At 43.0% G+C, this 18439-nt stretch overlaps 1 protein-coding gene across 3 annotated transcripts in view; it reads left to right on the top strand.

Moving 5' to 3' along the window:
• LOC126215047 (mucin-5AC-like) overlaps positions 1 to 18439 on the top strand; it is a 270054-nt gene that overhangs the window by 99636 nt on the left and 151979 nt on the right. For all 3 annotated transcript variants that reach the window (XM_049941689.1, XM_049941687.1, XM_049941688.1), the window contains exon 2: positions 294 to 409. In XM_049941689.1, coding sequence (XP_049797646.1) covers positions 297 to 409 — 113 coding nt within the window. In that variant the 5' untranslated portion in view covers positions 294 to 296. The remainder of the gene's footprint in view (positions 1 to 293; positions 410 to 18439) is intronic.

Here is an 18439-nt window from a genome sequence, read left to right as displayed (position 1 = left end):
TCAAACGCACGTCCGCCATGTTGCAGTTACTTCCTTGCCACTGCTGCCACCTGTTGAAGAAATGTACCATTACTTTCTCACACATATTTAACCTTGTAGAACGGGAAATAAATTGTCTATGACAGTTAGTGTGTATACATTTTTTTGACGCACCCTATATATGTAGGTGAAGATGTTAATCAAGCTTTCATTCGATCAGACCTCATACCGTCGCCACCACCACCACCACCACCACCACCACCACCACCACCACCACCACCAACAACAACAACAACAACTATTGGTGTTGACAGGTGATGGCGCGCCAGCAGTGTTGGCTGATCCTGGCAGCCTGCGCCCTCTCAGCTATTGTTACCTGGGGATCGGCGAGAACTGCAAACGACGACGGAATCTGCATCAGGGTGACGCAGTAAGTACCAAAAACATTCATACAGTTAAAATGTTCATCTTCTTGAGGAGACTATTTTACTAGCGATATGCGGTCATTACTACACTACTGGCCATTAAAATTGCTACACCAAGAAGAAATGCAGATGGTTAACGGGTATTCATTTGACAAATATACTAGAACTGATATGTGATTACATTTTCACGCAGTTTGGGTGCATAGATCGTGAGAAATCAGTACCCAGAACAACCACCTCTGGCCTAATAACGGCCTTGATACTCCTGGGCATTGACTCAAACAGAGCTTGGATGGCATGTACAGGTACAGCTGCCCATGCAGCTTCAACACTATACCACAGTTCATCGAGAGTAGTGACTGGCGTATTGTGACGAGCCAGTTGCTCGGTCACCATTGACGAGACGTTTTCAATTGGTGACAGATCTGGAGAATGCGCTGGCCAGGGCAGCAGTCGAACATTTTCTGTATCCAGAAACGCCTATACAGGACCTGCAACATACGGTCGTGCATTATCCTGCTGAAATGTAGGGTTTCACAGGGATCGAATGAAGGGTAGAGCCACGGGTCGTAACACATCTGAAATGAGACGTCCACTGTTCAAAGTGCCGTCAATGCGAACAAGAGCTGACCGAGACGTGTAACCAATGGCACCCCCTACCATCACGCTGGGTGATACGCCAGTATGGCGATAACGAATACACGCTTCCAATGTGCGTTCACCGCGATGTCGCCAAACACATATGCGACCATCGTGATGCTGTAAACAGAACCTGGATTCATCCGAAAAAATGACGTTTTGCCATTCGTGCACCCAGGTTCGTCGATGAGTACACCATCGCAGGCGCTCCTGTCTGTGATGCAGCGTCAAGGGTAACCGCAGCCACGGTCTCCGTGCTGATAGTCCGTGCTGTTGCAAACGTCGTCGAACTGTTCGTGCTGATGGTTGTTGTCTTGCAGACCTCCCCATCTGTTGACTCAGGGATCGAGACGTGGCTGCACGATCCGTTACAGCCGTGCGGATAAGATACTTGTCATCTCGACTGCTAGTGGTACGAGGCCGTTAGGGTACAGCACGGCGTTCCGTATTACCCTCCTGAACCCACCGATTCCTTATTGTGCTAACAGTCATTGGATCTCGACCAAGGTGAGCCGCAATGTCGCGATACGATAAAGCGCAATCGCGATATGCTAGAATCCGACCTTTATCAAATTCGAAAACGTGGTGGTACGCATTTCTCCTCCTTGCACGAGTTATCACAACAACGTTTCACCAGGCAACGCCGGTCAACTGCTGTTTGTGTATGAGAAATCGGTTGGAAACTTTCCTCATGTCAGCACGCTGTAGGTGTCGCCACCGGCGCCAACCTTGTGTGAATGCTCTGAAAAACTAATCAAAATGGCTCTGAGCACTATGGGACTTAACTACTGTGGTCATCAGTCCCCTAGAACTTAGAACTACTTAAACCTAACTAACCTAAGGACACCACACACATTCACGCCCGAGGCAGGTTTCGAACCTGCGACCGGTTGCGGTCCCGGGGTTCCAGACTGCAGCGCCTAGAACCGCTCGGCCACTTCGGCCGGCCAAAAAAATAATTTGCATATCACAGCATCTTCTTCCTGCCGGTTAAACTTCGCTTCTTTAGCATCTCATCTTCGTGGTGTAGCAATTTTAATGGCCAGTAGTATAGAATGACTTAAGGAATGACAACATCGAACTGCCAAAAGCCGACATTTCGTTCTAAATGATGATCATCTATATCTAATTTAAAACGTATTTAGATTTCCTGAAGGCCTTAGATAGAGAAAGCACGACAAATTGATGGAGATTTTGATAAATATTGGAATGGGGAAAAGATATCTGCGAATCATCAAGAACCTGTACTGGAATCTGACAGCTCGCCTATTCTTGGGGACTACATCGAAGCAGTCGAAATTCTCAGGGGAGTAAGGCAGGGATGTATCTTGTCGCTCATACTATTTAATATATACTCAGAATTCATATTCAGAGAATCCTGGAAGAAGCAGAAGAAGAAATTGTGATAAATGGAATAAGATTAAACAACATTCAATATGCTGATGATTATATTGTATTTGCTGAAGCTATCCATGCGTAAAATTATTTATGGATAGAACAGTAAGGGTAAGCAGTCAGCGTGGGCATGAAATAAACGTCACAAAGACGAAACTCATGATCGTAAATAAGGAAAATATTACAGGAGTAAGCTTAGTCATAAACCATAGAACTACAGAAGGGGTGAAAAATATGCATACCTTCGAACTGTAGTAAACGAAAATTTGGATAACTCGCAAGAAATCAAGATTCGCATCGGGAAAGCAAGAACTGTGTTTCACAATGCTGTCTTCAAAAGCCATAACCTAACATTACGAAAAAAAATCTGACTTTTGCAGTGCTCTGTATAGTTATCCTTCTGTATGGGGTAGAGACATGGACCACAAATAAAAACACGGAGAAAAATCTGGCAGCCTTTGAATTGTGGCTTCATAGGCGGATCCTGAGAATACCTTGGACCCACAGAGTGACAGACGTAGAAGTTTTGAGCACTACCTCTGAATCGATCAAGATGTGAAACGCTGAAAGTTGTATGCGGAATACAAATAGATATGATTTGCTACAAAAGAATACTTAAGAGGAAAATCTACAGCAAAAGAGGTCCTGGAAGGAGACAAATATCTTGGTTTGACAACCTTAGCTGCTGGCTAAGTGTGCTCGACGGAACAGTTCCGTGTTCCTACCAACAAGAGAAGAAATCCATCACGATCGCCAACATCTGAACCGGATAGGCGCCGAAGGAAGAATATCTGAAGTTCCCGTCCCGTAAATTTGAGTTTGTGCTACTGCTTTTATAAATGATTAAGAAATAAAAACCGAGCGAGATGGCGCAGTAGTTAGCGCGCTGGACTAGCATTCTGGAGGGAAGCGGTTCAAACCCGTGTCCGGCCATCCAGAGTTAGATTTTCCGTGATTTCCTTATATCGCTCCAAGCATTGCCGGGATGGTTCCATTGAAAGGGCACGGCAGACTTCTGTTCCCGTCTCTAATGATATCGATATCGACGGGATTTTAAACCCAATCATCCTTTCTTCCTTCCTTGGAAATGAAATTGCTGGCCAGTATGTACTTGTGATATCAATTTATTAAATTTTAGGCCCATTATTACGTATTTTTTAAGAGGCGATTTTGTTTTCAAACATCTCATGAAATGGAAAATGCTTCAAAATTGTATTTCCCAGTGGTTCAAAAGCGGAACCACCACCTTGAAACAACTGATTGCTTAATTTTTACCAATTTATTCTTGTACTCGTTGCTCACTACGATAAAAATGTTAATTTTGTGATAAATTTTAAAATAATATTTTTTCATATTGTTGGGACTCAAAGCTTAAAAACTCTGTGTGTGTTTGGGTCGCCGATAGCCTCTCCCTTGAGTGCTATTAAGTCAGCCACCATTTTTCCGCAGAAATGTCTCTGACGGTAAATAGTAAAACAGTAAGCTATCCTCAAGATCACTCTGTGCATCATCCACCAGTCGGGCATGTTGGTTCAGCGGTAAATAATTTTCTATGTGTCTTTAACGTAGCCTTTATCTGTCAAAGATGTGGGGAATCGCCAGGTACGACACGTCATTCGGATTCGATATTAAACTGTAGGTTGTAATCTTTCACTCCCACACATCGCCATTAAAGTTCTCATGCTTTGCACAAATTTTGAAAACTTCGAGAGGACTAAGATTACAAAAGAAGAAGATTTTAATTATCTTGTTGTTGTTGGCTCAAAATCTTGTTGTGTCTAGGAACTGAGGAAGAGTTGCCTGTTGCTATGAATATCTTTTTATTTTATCCCATTCTGCTAAATCACACCGACTTTATAATTTCCACATTCAAAAGCCAATAATTACATTATTGGTGACAAACATAAAAACGTCTACTTCCATCTGAGGCATGCCCACTATTACTTACATTCTGCAGTAACTCAATTTCCAAAGAGTTTACAAAGCAAAGGAGTTTACAAACTTTCTCGACAGGAGAAGAATCTTTACCAAATTATATAATTATTTCATAAATAAATCTAGAAACAAATTTAATAATTAGCGTTAGATTGCGCGATTAATAATATGAATTTTAAGTCTGTTAAAAATTTTGTAATTTCAATTATTTTTAAAAGAAGAGTAATTTTAACTGTTAGTACATATAGATTGTAACACATTAATTTCTTTTTTATACATTTTAGCCTGAAATATAAAACATCGTATACAAAATCCTATGAATTCTTTTAGTGAAACAGCTGAGATAATTTTAACCTCTGCCAGAATCGATAGTATACATGGTAACGGTTATTTATATTTAATAAAAGGTGATGTTACAGGAGGATGATTCATTATAAGGTCCCCTTTCGCCGGTTCGATAACTGGGGTTCTTGCGGGACAAGTAAGTCGACGAAGTGGGGCCGAGTTGAAAGATTTGCACCATGCCGTTGTACCACACGCAGTCACTGGCTTTTCAAGGAAGGTTTCCCCAACATTAGCAGAAGTCTGAGCCGCCCCTTGACACATCATTACGTGCCAACTTTCCCATTTAGGCAAGAATCCCGATTTGCTACTTTTTTCCTCCCACCTCCCGATTACTCCATTATTTCTGGCTAATTATCGGCAAACCTAATACACGTGTTTTGAAACCTTGCCGTTTCAGTTTTCTCTCTCTCTCTCTCTCTCTCTCTCTCCCAATGGCTGGAAGTTATTCGTTCATATTCCTTTTTAATCCATATATGTATAGAAGTAAAGTCATTTGATCTGTATATAGGTTGTTATTTTTTCCTCATTCTCGCGCATTTTGTAGAGTATATACTCGTATTGCTCAGTGTTGTGCTCTGTTTGAATTTGTGTCTGTGTGTTGTTATTGTGATTAATTTAAGTAGATCATTATTCAACGTTCTTATAATCGGTATAATGCTTAAGAGTGTTATTTTTTACTTGAATACCTGAAAGGATTACCTGGGCTACGCTATAGATAACGAGTGTCGATTCATAGTTTTCTTTAAGAATAATCGAAATTCCTGGAGGGAAAAATACGTAAAATAATACTTGTAGCAGACTGGTGCGTGCTGCACATAAACATGTAATAAAAACAGTTAGCAAAAGTTAAAGAGAGTTGAAAATAAGAAGATTAAAGTATATGGTCGATGTTAGAAGCTCAGGGAGTACAAGCTTGAGGTAGTAGAAGCGCTCGTAAATACGAGTAATTAGCTCGATCGCAAATAGACATGCGTGACAGTTAAACTTGCGCGATGTCGTACAACGCGATCGTAAATATTGGGATGGCGCATAAGTTCGCAGCGTTTATCCATAATTTTCATAAACACAACAGAAACTCATAACAAAAGACTTTTGTCGTAAATAATATATGCTTCTTCAGTCTTATAACAGTCTGACAACGCTGGGGTAACTTTTCGATTCCGCAGTTGTACAAATCACATGTGGTTTTGAGGCAAAGAACTCGTGGAGCCATGTTCGGAGCGCAGTTTCATCCATAAAGGAATTTCCCTCAGTTCCGTATGATAAAAGACTGGGGAAGGTGAAAATCTGAGGGCGCAAGATCAGGTGTTTTTTGTCAGTCTAGCAAAATGCGGGAGGGCGTTACCGTAGAGGAGCATCACTTCACGCAATATTCCTGGTCGTTGGTCTTCGATTGCGTGTGCACTGTCATTGTTTCACTAGATGCATAACATATTTTGTGGATGTTAGCAGGGCTTTGTAGGGGAGCTGCTGCTTTGTTCGCGCACAGCCATTCCTTTCTTTTCCTTATTTTTAATAAAGATACCATTTCTCGTCACCAGTAACGGTACGGGACAGGAATGGTCGGTGGTGTTCACGAGCCACTTGATGACGAGGAAGCAAAGATGCACATATGGCCATCCGCTGATTTTTGTGATTTTTGCTTAGCACGTGCGGTACTCACGCAGTCGACTTTTAAACCTTCCTTATTGCATGCAAATGTCGCACGATGGTAGAATGATCACAGTTCATCACTTTTGCCAGTTCTCGAGTACACTGACGTGAATCGTTGTGGATTAATGCATTTAAACGATCTTCGTCCAGCCCCAAAAGCCTTCCTGAACGTGGAGTGTCACTGATGTCAAAACGATCCTCCTCAAAACGAGAAAACCAATTTCTTCTCGTGCCCTGTGCACTGGGATTATTCTCGTACACAGCGCAAATGCTCCTGACTGTCTCCGCTGCTATCACCCCTCTACTCGACTCAAGCAGAAGAATATGTCCCGAATGTTTCGATTTCTCCATTTGGAACTCCATTTTCTAGCGTTCACACTCACTATCTCCAAACGACAAAAATGTAAACTCAAATAGCCACAGTGACTACAAATAAAAAATGATAATCGATAAATAAACTCATAGCAACCGGAATAGCAATATGCAAAAAAAATAAAAACAAAAAAAATGGTGCAGGGTGTTGGGCCATTATCTACATCTACATTCATACTCCGCAAGCCACCTGATGGTGTGTGGCGGAGGGTACCTTGAGTAACTCTATCGGTTCTCCCTTCTATTCCAGTCTCGTATTGTTCGTGGAAAGAAGGATTGTCGGTATGCCCCTGTGTGGGCTCTAATCTCTTATTTTATCCTCATGGTCTCTTCGCGAGATATACGTAGGAGGGAGCAATATACTGCTTGACTCCTCGGTGAAGGTATGTTTTCGAAGCTTCAACAAAAGCCCGTACCAAGCTACTGAGCGTCTCTCCTGCAGAGTCTTCCATTGGAGTTTATAGTTTATCTATCACCTCCGTAACGTTTTCGCGATTACTAAATGATCCTGTAACGAAGCGCTCTGCTCTCCATTGGATCTTATCTCTTCTATCAACCCTATGTGGTACGGATCTCACACCGGTGAGCAGTATTCAAACAGTGGGCGAACAAGTGTACTGTAACCTACTTCCTCTGTTTTAGGACTGCATTTCCTTAGGATTCTTCCAATAAATCTCAGTCTGGCATCTGCTTTACCGACGATCAACTTTATATGATCCTTCCATTTTAAATCACTCCTAATGCGTACTCCCAGATAATTTATGGAATTAACTGCTTCCAGTTGCTGACCTGCTATTTGTAGCTGAATGATAAGGGATCTTTCTTTCTATGTATTCGCAGCACATTACACTTGTCTACATTGAGATTCAATTGTCATTCCCTGCACCATGCGTCAATTCGCTGCAGATCCTCCTGCATTTCAGTACAATTTTCCAATGTTACTATTGTGGATTGGCAGGAGAGCCAACCCAGGAATATTAGAGGAAGCCGAAAGGCACGCGTTTTAGCTCACGCAGGCTGGCGTGAGGTCTGGAACAGGAAAGGGAAATTAGAATGTAGAAAAACGGACGTAGCTGGTGGAATACTTAACTTTAACATTAATGGTGAACGTCGGTCTGACGGTACATGATTAACAAGATCAATAGCAACTGATAATGGCGCCTTGCTAGGTCGTAGCAAATGACGTAGCCGAAGGCTATGCTATCGTCTCGGCAAATGAGGACGTATTTTGTCAGTGAACCATCGCTAGCAAAGTCGGTTGTACAACTGGGGCGAGTGCTAGGAAGTGTCTCTAGACCTGCCGTGTGGCGGCGCACGGTCTACAATCACTGATAGTGGCGACACGCGGGTCCGACGTATACTAACGGACCGCGGCCGATTCAAAGGCTACCACCTAGCAAGTGTGGTGTCTGGCGGTGACACCACAGTTACAACCTCTCCATGTACCACAGCAAAACGCCTCAGTGAACTTCCGATGTCATCCACAATGTGATTTATGTACATTGTGAATAGCAACGGTCCTACGTCACTCCCCTGCGGCACACCTGAAATCACTCTTACTTCGGAAGCTTCTCTCCATTGAGAATGACATGCTGCGTTCTGTTATCTAGGAACTCTTCAATCCAATCACACAATTGGTCTGATAGCCCATATGCTCTTACTTTGTTCATTAAACGACTGTGGGGAACTGTATCGAACGCCTTGTGGAAGTCAAGAAACACGGCATCTACCTGGGAACCCGTGTCTATGGCCCTCTGAGTCTCGTGGACGAATAGCGCGAGCTGGGTTTCAATGATCTTCTTTTTCGAAACCCATACTGATTCCTACAGAGTAGATTTATAGTCTCCAGAAAAGTCATTATACTCGAACATAATACGTGTTCCAAAATTCTACAACTGATCGACGTTAGAGATATAGGTCTATAGTTCTGCACATCTGTTCGACGTTAGAGATATAGGTCTATAGTTCTGCACATCTGTTCGACGTCCCTTCTTGAAAACTGGGATGACATGTGCCCTTTTCCAATCCTTTGGAACGCTACGCTCTTCTAGAGACCTACGGTACACCGCTGCAAGAAGGGGGGCAAGTTCCTTCGCATACTCTGTGTAAAATCGAACTGGTATCCCATCAGTTCCAGCGGCTTTTCCTCTTTTGAGCGATTTTAATTGTTTCTCTATCCCTCTGTCGTCTATTTCGATATCTACCAGTTTGTCATCTGTGCGACAATCTAGAGAAGGAACTACAGTGCAGTCTTCCTCTGTGAAACAGCTTTGGAAAAAGACATGTAGTATTTCGCTCTTTAGTCTGTCATCCTCTGTTTCAGTACCATTTTGGTCACAGAGTGTCTGGACATTTTGTTTTATGATTTTCTGCCAAGTCAGTACATAGACCTTTATTTTCGAATTCATTGAACGCCTCTCGCATAGCCCTCCTCACACTACATTTCGCTTCGCGTAATTTTTGTTTGTCTGCAAGGCTTTGGCTTTGTTTATGTTTGCTGTGAAGTTCCCTTTGCTTCCGCAGAAGTTTTCTAACTCGGTTGTTGTACCACGGTGGCTCTTTTCCATCTCTTGCGATACTGCTTGGCACATACTCATCTAACACATATTGTACGATGGTTTTGAACTTTGTCCACTGATCCTCAACACTATCTGTACTTGAGACAAAACTTTTGTGTTGAGCCGTCAGGTACTCTGTAATCTGCTTTTTGTCACTTTTGCTAAACAGAAAAATCTTCCAACCTTTTTTAATATTGAAATTTACGACTGAAATCATCGATGCAGTAACCGCTTTATGGTCGCTGATTCCCTGTTCTGCGTTAACTGTTTCAAATAGTTCGGGTCTGTTTGCCACCAGAAGGTCTAATATGTTATTGCCACGAGTCGGTTCTCTGTTTAACTGCTCAAGATAGTTTTCGGATAAAGCACTTAAAAAAATTTCACTGGATTCTTTGTCCCTGCCACCCGTTATGAACGTTTGAGTCTCCCAGTCTATATACGGCAAATTAAAATCTCCACCCAGAACAATAACATGGTGGGGAAATCTACTCGAAATATTTTCCAAATTATCCTTCAGGTGCTCAGCCACAACAGCTGCTGAGCCAGGGGGCCTATAGAGACATCCAATTACCATGTCTGAGCCTGCTTTAACCGTGACCTTCAGCCAAATTATTTCACATTTCGGATCTCCGTCAATTTCCTTAAATTATAACACGTTTAAGTTGAAAATTAAGATTATGAGAGCTTAACGGTCGAAGCGTTATAGCGAAAATAAATGGGGGGGTTAACAGTTTTGTGTTACTTGTTTCTGTGCACCACGCACCAGTCCGCTATAGGTCCGTGCTTGCCTTTCTCTTGTTTTAGGAATTTAGGTATTTCTAGTCTTTTTATAGTCCTTATTTGTGACGTCATAGGAAAAGATTCGCAACAGTTCTCTCGAGATTACTCCGAAATGAACCGCATGTTATGGTCATTCGTACTTCCAGATTTTTAAAACTGAATCTCTCGATTTTTAAAAAATCTCCAGATTTTTTGTTTTTGTAATTGGCGGGTGTACACATACACACATCATCCACACGCTGTCTATGCTTCTGTCTCAATTACGAAAGCTTACAGAAAACTGGGCTACAGATCTTTTACGACATGCGTTTTCAAACTGTGTGTTGCGAGTCAGAGGCATAGCGGCCTTGCAGTTCTTGCTTCACAGTGGTTTCCTAAACATAATAACCTGGTTTGTTTGTTTTCTGAGTAAAGCAGTAACGTGTGCGCTAGTAGTGATGTCTAGCGAGGCAGCGAGTCGAAGTTAACAGGAATGCCACCTTTCCAAACCCCAGGGCTGGATAACTTGTCGATCATACAGGAGTGAAGAAAATGCTAATAGTTTACTGCAGATGTCATTAGTGATATAACCAATCTGTTGTGCCTAGAATTCTAAACATATCAAAATTTAGTTTTAATGTTGTATTAACACAAAAATAAAAAAAAAGTCGTCTCCTTCCCATTATTATTTATAATGCGTGGATTTACCATTGAAACACGAACGGAATTTTTAATTGAACATTTACAGGCAATTTGTTATATTCAATTCATGAATTAAAAGAGAGAGAAATGAAAAGTCTTGAAGAAAATGTCCAACAGTAACAAGCGCACTTCAGTTTAAAGATCGCTTTTCGCTATGGCTAAGGGCTTGTTCCTTCTGACCACTGGTTCTTCATCATACTGAAGATTCTTTCACAAAATGAGTCACTGGTAGGAACTGAAAATATGTATGATGCAACACAAAGCCAATGGGAACGGGAGATGTCAACAGCGATCTACCGCCCAAAGAAATGCGCCAAAATGTGTCCTGCTTTACTACCTTGAGCTCCAGTGTATGCATTCCGGAAATAGCAGAATTCATTCTTTAACTAAGCTTCATTCAGATTGAGACTCTACTTTTTGTCAGTTTTTAAAACAATTGTAGGCGAAAATCTTCGTGTTCTTTAAAGAGAAAAACTGGTATGCAGATTTAACACGTTGTTCCCAGAAAAGTCACAGTTTTGGGACAAAGAGTCAATGCAACTTGATAAGAAAGATTATGCATTATTTTCTAAACTCTGCCGCTGTTGTTTTAGTATTTATCTTGTTTCCTGCTCTCTGGCTCGCTCTTATGGTCCTTTATCACTGTTTGGAAATCAACATGAGTAACAAAGCTGAGCCGGCCGCTGTGGCCGAGCGGTGCTAGGCGCTTCAGTCTGGAACCGCGCTGCTGCTACGGTCGCAGATTCGAATCCTGCCTGGGGCATGGATGTGTGTGATGTCCTTAGGTTAGTTAGGTTTAAGTAGTTCTAAGTCTAGAGGACTGATGACCTCAGATGTTAAACCCATAGTGATTAGAGCCATTTAAACCATTTTGAACAAAGCTGTTTTCTAACAACAGTTTCGAACAGGGAAAATGTAGATAGCATTCAGGAAGTTTCTTCAGCATCATGCTCGCCTTTTGATGTCTCAAACTGACAAATCAGTCTTAAACAATCTGAAAATTTTCTCAGTGACTGAACATTTTATTCACGAGATGTGCCAGTTCATTGTAGATTTTGAGAACTAATGCCTCTACATCATAGCAAAATGTTTTAAGGCGGCATTTTTCAATATTATTTATGACATAGCAGTTGTAGTCTACTCTCAAATTTCATTTTTCAGTAAGACAAAAACCGAACTGTTTTTGCCAATGTTCACTATAGCACTGTATGCACTTACTTGATTCGAATGAAAGCCATTAGGTTCTGCAGTGTTTTTTATTGCGTGGAAAATATTTTTTAGGTTTTTTTGAAGTCTATATAAACATATAGCAATCTTTGACGCACCGCGTGGTCAACATCAAAGTACTGAACTGCATGACGAAACTTTTTATACACTCAAAAAAATAGGCATCACGGAGAAATTACCCGACAGGGACAGAAATCAATACATTTCATTATACTCACAGACAAATAAATCCTTACAGCTGCAGGGAAATTGGATGATAAATTCAACAGAAAGAGCTCTACAAATTGCGGAAGTAATTAACGAGTTGGTCCACATCCTGCCCTTATGCAAACAAATATTCGACTTACCATCGATCGATTAGTAGGGTTGCTGGATGTTCTCCTGAGAGAAATCGTGCCACGTACTGTCCAAAAAAAAAAAAACACCTCTTTATTTGCAAGAGATCCGGCGACCTTGCTGGCCAAGGCAGGCATTGATAATCACGAAGAGAAACTATGGCTTCCCATTAGGGGCAACAAAACGGGGTGTGAAATATCGTGGGCGTACCGCTGTGCTGTAAGGATGCTGGGGATGTCAGCTAAAGGGTCCTGCATCTAAGACCATCACACCTGATTGTTGGGACGTGTGGCTGGCGGCAGAATCTGTCAAATTCATGTTTATTCTGCAAATTTCTGTATTTTTAAGTATCGATGTTCACTGTATGTGCGTCTCATTTCGACGATATGATGTGACGCAAACGGGAGCTTACCACGGTCGCATTACATCACATGGAGGGCTGCGATGTTTGCTTGGCTAAATTTGCTTGGGAGCGGCAGATACGACTGAATCAACTCTACTCCAAGGAGGAGCGACCTGAAAAAAGAAAAAGTAAACACGTATTATGCAACTGCACTGGGTGCGTTTATTAACTGACGCTGCAGGAAGCTGCGAAGTTAAATATATGATATCAATAGCGTCCAGAGACTATATCTGGTTTCAGTAAAGAGGGAGAGTAAATACGTTGAAAGTTAAGATACCTGTTTATCTTCGCGCTATTGGAAGGTACCGTCGTTCCACAATTGTAAGTTATATACACTGAAGAGCCAAAGAAACAGGTGCACCTGCCTAATATCGTGTAGCGCCCCCGCGAGCACGCAGAAGTGCCGCAACACGACGTCGCATGGACTCGACTAATGTCTGAAGTAGTACTGGAGCCTGCAGGGCTGTCCATAAATCGGTAAGAGTACGATGGGTGAAGCTCTCTTCTGAACGGCGAGTTGCAAGGCATCCAAGAATTTGGTGGCCAGCTGAAGTGTCTAAACTCAGAAGAGTGTTTCTGGAGCCACCCTGTACTATTCTGGGCGTGTGGGGCGTCCTGCTGGAATTGCCCAAGTCCGTCGGAATGCACGATGGTCATAAATGGATGCTGGTGGTGAGACAAGATGCTTAGTACGTATCACCTGTCAGACTCGTATCCAAACGTATCAAGCGTCCCATATCACTCCAACTGCACACGCCCCACACCATTACAGAGCCTCTGCCAGCTTGAGCAGTCCGTTGCTGACATGCAAAGTCCATGGATTCATGAGATTGTCTCCATATCAGTACACGTCCATCTGCTCGATGCAATTTGAGACTAGTCCGACCAGGCAACATGTTTCCAGTCATCAGCAGCCCAATGCCGGTGTTGACAGGCCGAGGCGAGATGTAAAGATTTGTGTCGTGCAGTCACCAAGGGTACACGAGTGGGCCTTCGGCACCGAAAGCCCATATCGCCCTCTGACACTTGTTGATGGTCCATCATTGAAATATGCAGCAATTTGCCGAATGGTTGCACTTCTGTCTCACTGAATGATTCTCTTCAGTCGTCGTTGGTCCCGTTCTTGCAGGATCTTTCTCCGGCCGCAGCGATGTCGGAGATTTCATTTTCAATGGATTCCTCATATTAAGGGTACACCCGTGAAATGGTCGTACGGAAAAATCCCCACTTCATCGTTACTTCGGGATTGCTGTGTCCCATAGCTCGTGCGCCGATTACTACATCACGTTGAAAGTCACTTAAACCTTGGTAATCTGACATGTAGCAACAGTAACCAATCTATCAACTGCGCCAGACACGTTTTGTCATATGCAGTCGTTGCCGACCGCAGCTCCGTATACTGCCTGTATACATAACTTTGTATTTGAATACGCATGCCTATATCTTCTTTGGCGCTTCAGTGTAGAATGACTTGAGCAAGATTCTCTGTAAATATAGATAAGTGTAAGGTAACGTCTGTAACAGAGAAACAACCTGATAGTATGTGATTACGAGATTACGGGTGAAAATGGTAAGCTCGTCACATCATCGTATTAGTATTCCATATTTCTAGATTTCCGAAAGTCATTTGACACGATAACCCATTGCAGGTTGTTAACGAAAGTACGAACGTTTGGAATAAGTTCACAGATGTGTGAACTCGAAGACTTCTTAGACAAAGAATTCAGTACATCGTCCTCTACGGCGAATATTCATCAGAGGCAAGGGTATCGTCAGGAGTGCCCCAGGGAAGTGCAAAAGGACCGCTGTAGTCCTTTTATACACAAATGATTTGGAAGATAGGGTGCGCTGCAATCTGCGATTGTTTGCTGATGACACTGTGGTTTACGGTAAGGTGTCAAAGTTGAGTGATACAAGAAGACTGAGACAAAATATCCAGTTAGTGTGATGAATGGCAGCTAGCTCTTAATGTGGAAAAATGTAAGTTAATGCCGAGGAGTAGGAAGATCAAGCCTGTAATGTTGGATACAGTATTACTAGTGTCCTGCTTGACACAGTCAAGTCGTTTAAACACACTATGTGATCAATAGTATCCGGACACCCCAAAACACCTACATGTTTCATATTAGGTGCACTGTGCTATCGTGAGAGAGCAGAATGGGGCGCTCCTCGGAACTCACGGACTTCGAACGTAGTCAAGTGATTGGGTGTCACTTGTGTCATACGTCTGTACGCGAGATTTCCACATTCCTAAACATCTCTAGGTCCACTGTTTCCGATATGATAGTGAAGTGGAAACGTGAAGGTACACGTACAGCACAAAAGCGTCAGGCCGACCTCATCTGTTGACTGACAGAGACCGCCGACAGTTGAAGATGGTCGTAATGTGTAATAGGCAGACATCTATCCAGACCATCAACCAGGAATTCTAAACTGCATCAGGATCCACAGCAGTGATCGTGTTTTTCATGGAGGGGGCTTGCTCATCTTGTTGTTTTAGTGGCACTATCACAGCGCAGGCCTTCATTGATGTTTTAAGCACCTTCTTGCTTCCCACTGTTGAAGAGCAATTCGGGAATGGCGACTGCATCTTTCAGCACGATCGAGTACCTGTTCGTAATGCACAGCCTGTGCCGGAGTGGTTACACGACAATAACACTGTAATGGGCTGGCCTGCACAGAGTCCGGACCTGAATCGTAATTAGTACACCTTTAGGATGTTTTGGTTCAAATGGCCCTGAGCAGTATGGGACTTAACATCTGACGTCATCAGTCCCCTAGAACTTAGAACTACTTAAACCTAACCAACCTAAGGACATCACACACATCCATGCCCGAGGCAGGATTCGAACCTGTGACTGTAGCACAGTAAGTTTTGGAACGCTGACTTCTGCCAGGCCTCACCGACCGTGAAGAATGGGTTGCCATTCCCGAAGACACCTTCCAGCACCTGATTGAACATATACCTGCAAGAGTGGGAGCTATCATCAAGTCTAAGGGTGGGCCAACACCGTACTGAATTCCAGCATTACTGATGGAGGGCGCTACGAACTAGTACGTCATTTGCAGTCACGAGTGCGGATACTTTTGATCACATAGTGTATCTGGGCGTAACGTCGCAGAGCGATATGAGATGAAACGAGTTGTAAGAACTGTGGTAGGGAAGGGGATTGGTCGACTTGGTTATATTGAGAGAATTTTAGGGAAGTACGGCTCATCTGCAAAGGAGACAGCATTTAGGACGCTGATGCGACCTATTTTTGAATACTGCTCGAGTGTTTGGGATACATACCAGGTCGGATCGAAGGAAGACATCAAAGCAATTCATGGTAGCTTTGTTACGGTTAGGTTCGAACAACACGTTAAGCGTGTTACAGAAATGCTTCGGGAACTCCTCTGCGGATCCCTGGAGGGAAGGCGACATTCATTTCTTGACACACTGTTGAGAAAATTTAGAGAACCGGCATTTGAAGCTGACGGCCGAACGATTCGACTGTCGCCAACACACATTCAGCGTGAGGACCAGAAAGTTAAGTCTCGAAAAATTTGGGCTCATAGGAGGTATATAGACAGTCGTTTTTCCCTCACTCTATTTGCGAGTGGAACAGAAAAGGAAATGACTAGTAGTGGTACAGGGTACCCTCCGCCACGCACCGTACGGTGGCTTGCGGAGTATATATGCAGATGTAGATTGGTATCTGCCTGTAGCACTGAGAAGCGATATTAAATTTGACGATTACAAAAAATTGACCAAGTGCGAATAGGACTTGCTCTCTGACAGATTAACAAAAACTTAATTATCTATACAGATAATAATAATAGCTTAGTGTGGCTCAGTGGTGTGTTGCAAGTCAGCCACTTGAGCGTCCCTAAACTATCCCAGTTAAGAGACCGGGGATAGGGGATAAACAGTTTAATCTAGAATGGAATTCTGGCGACCCCTAACAATACTCAGAAGTGAAGGCTGGGTTAAAACAAGGACTGAAAAATTCGCGATCCAACCCAAGTTCGATCCCACTACCTGTCGTTTTTCCAGGCACGCGCTCTAATGGTAGAGCGCCAGGGCTGACCTATATATAGACATTTATTCTATAGCTTTCCTGAGCGAGTATTCTGGTACCAAAGTATGTGACGTAAATGATCGTGTCTTTTGTCTGGACTGACTTACAAGCTTAACTATTTTACACAGCCAATAGATTGCAGACCCTAGCGTTTGACATAACTAACGGGAAAAAAATCCCATCAGCAAAACATAACGAAATTTCAGTAATCCATTTGTGTAGGTAAGATATTTAATTGATTAACATTGCAAGGTCACAGATTAATCTAAGAGCGAGGTAAGCCATTGCAAATGTGAGTTGCCGCTGCATTGACAACCGGTGTGATCGCCAGAATGTCGAATGCAAGCATGCAAGGTGCATGCATTGTGTTGCACAGGTGCCGGATGTCGTTTTGTGGGATGGAGTACCGTGTCTGTTAGGCATGCATGGTTAATGCTGTTGGTGGATGACGCTGGAGTTGTCCGAAGAAGCCCCATATGTGCTCGATTGATCGAGCGACCACGACAGCATGTCGACACTCTGTAGAGCATGTGGGGTCACTACAGCGGTATGTGGGCGAACGTTATTTTGTTGGAAAATTCTCCCTGGAATACTGTTCATGAATAAACAGGCTGACTTACAGATTTGCAGTCACGATGCGTGGGATAGGCACGAAAGCGCTCCTGCTGTCATACGAAATCGCACCACGGGCCATAACTCCAGGTGTAGGTCCAGTGTGCGTAGCACGCAGTCAGGTTGGTTGCTGGTCCTCAATTCGCCTCCGTGTAACCAACATACGGCCATCACTGTCACCGATGCATAACCAGCTTTCATCAAGACACTACATATCTTTACCCTGCCCTCCAAAGGGCTCTCCCTTGACACTACTGAAGTCGCGAAATGGCGATATTTTGGGGTCAGTGGAATGCGCGCTACATGGCGTCTGTCTCGAAGCTGTCCTTCAAGTTGTTGTTGTTGTTGTGGTGGTGGTGGTCTTCAGTCCTGAGACTGGTTTGATGCAGCTCTCCATGCTGCTCTATCCTGTGCAAGCTTCTTCATCTCCCAGTACTTACTGCAACCTACATCCTTCTGAATCTGCTTAGTGTATTCATCTCTTGGTCTCCCTCTACGATTTTTACCCTCTACGCTGCCCTCGAATGCTAAATTTGTGCCTCAGAACATGTCCTACAAACCGGTCCCTTCTTCTTGTCAAGTTTTGCCATAAACTCCTCTTCTCCCCAATTCTGTTTAATACCTCCTCATTAGTTATGTGATCTACCCATCTAATCTTCAGCATTCTTCTGTAGCACCACATTTCAAAAGCTTCTATTCTCTTCTTGTCCAAACTATTTATCGTCCATGTTTCACTTCCATACAAGGCTACACTCCATACAAATACTTTCAGAAACGACTTCCTGACACTTAAATCTATACTCGATGTTAACAAATTTCTGTTCTTCAGAAACGCCTTCCTTGCCATTACCAGTCTACATTTTATATCCTCTCTACTTCGACCATCGTCAGTTATTTTGCTCCCCAAATAGCAAAACTCCTTTACTCATTTCCTAATCTAATTCCCTCAGCATCACCCGACTTAATTCGACTACATTCCATTATCCTCGTTTTGCTTTTGTTGATGTTCATCTTATATCCCCCTTTCAAGACACTGTC

Source organism: Schistocerca nitens, chromosome 12 (genome assembly GCF_023898315.1).
Source record: "Schistocerca nitens isolate TAMUIC-IGC-003100 chromosome 12, iqSchNite1.1, whole genome shotgun sequence".
Classification (NCBI taxonomy): Eukaryota; Metazoa; Arthropoda; class Insecta; order Orthoptera; family Acrididae; genus Schistocerca; species Schistocerca nitens.
The sequence above is the reverse complement of the archived record's forward strand: the minus strand, read 5'-3'. Positions and strand labels throughout refer to the sequence as shown.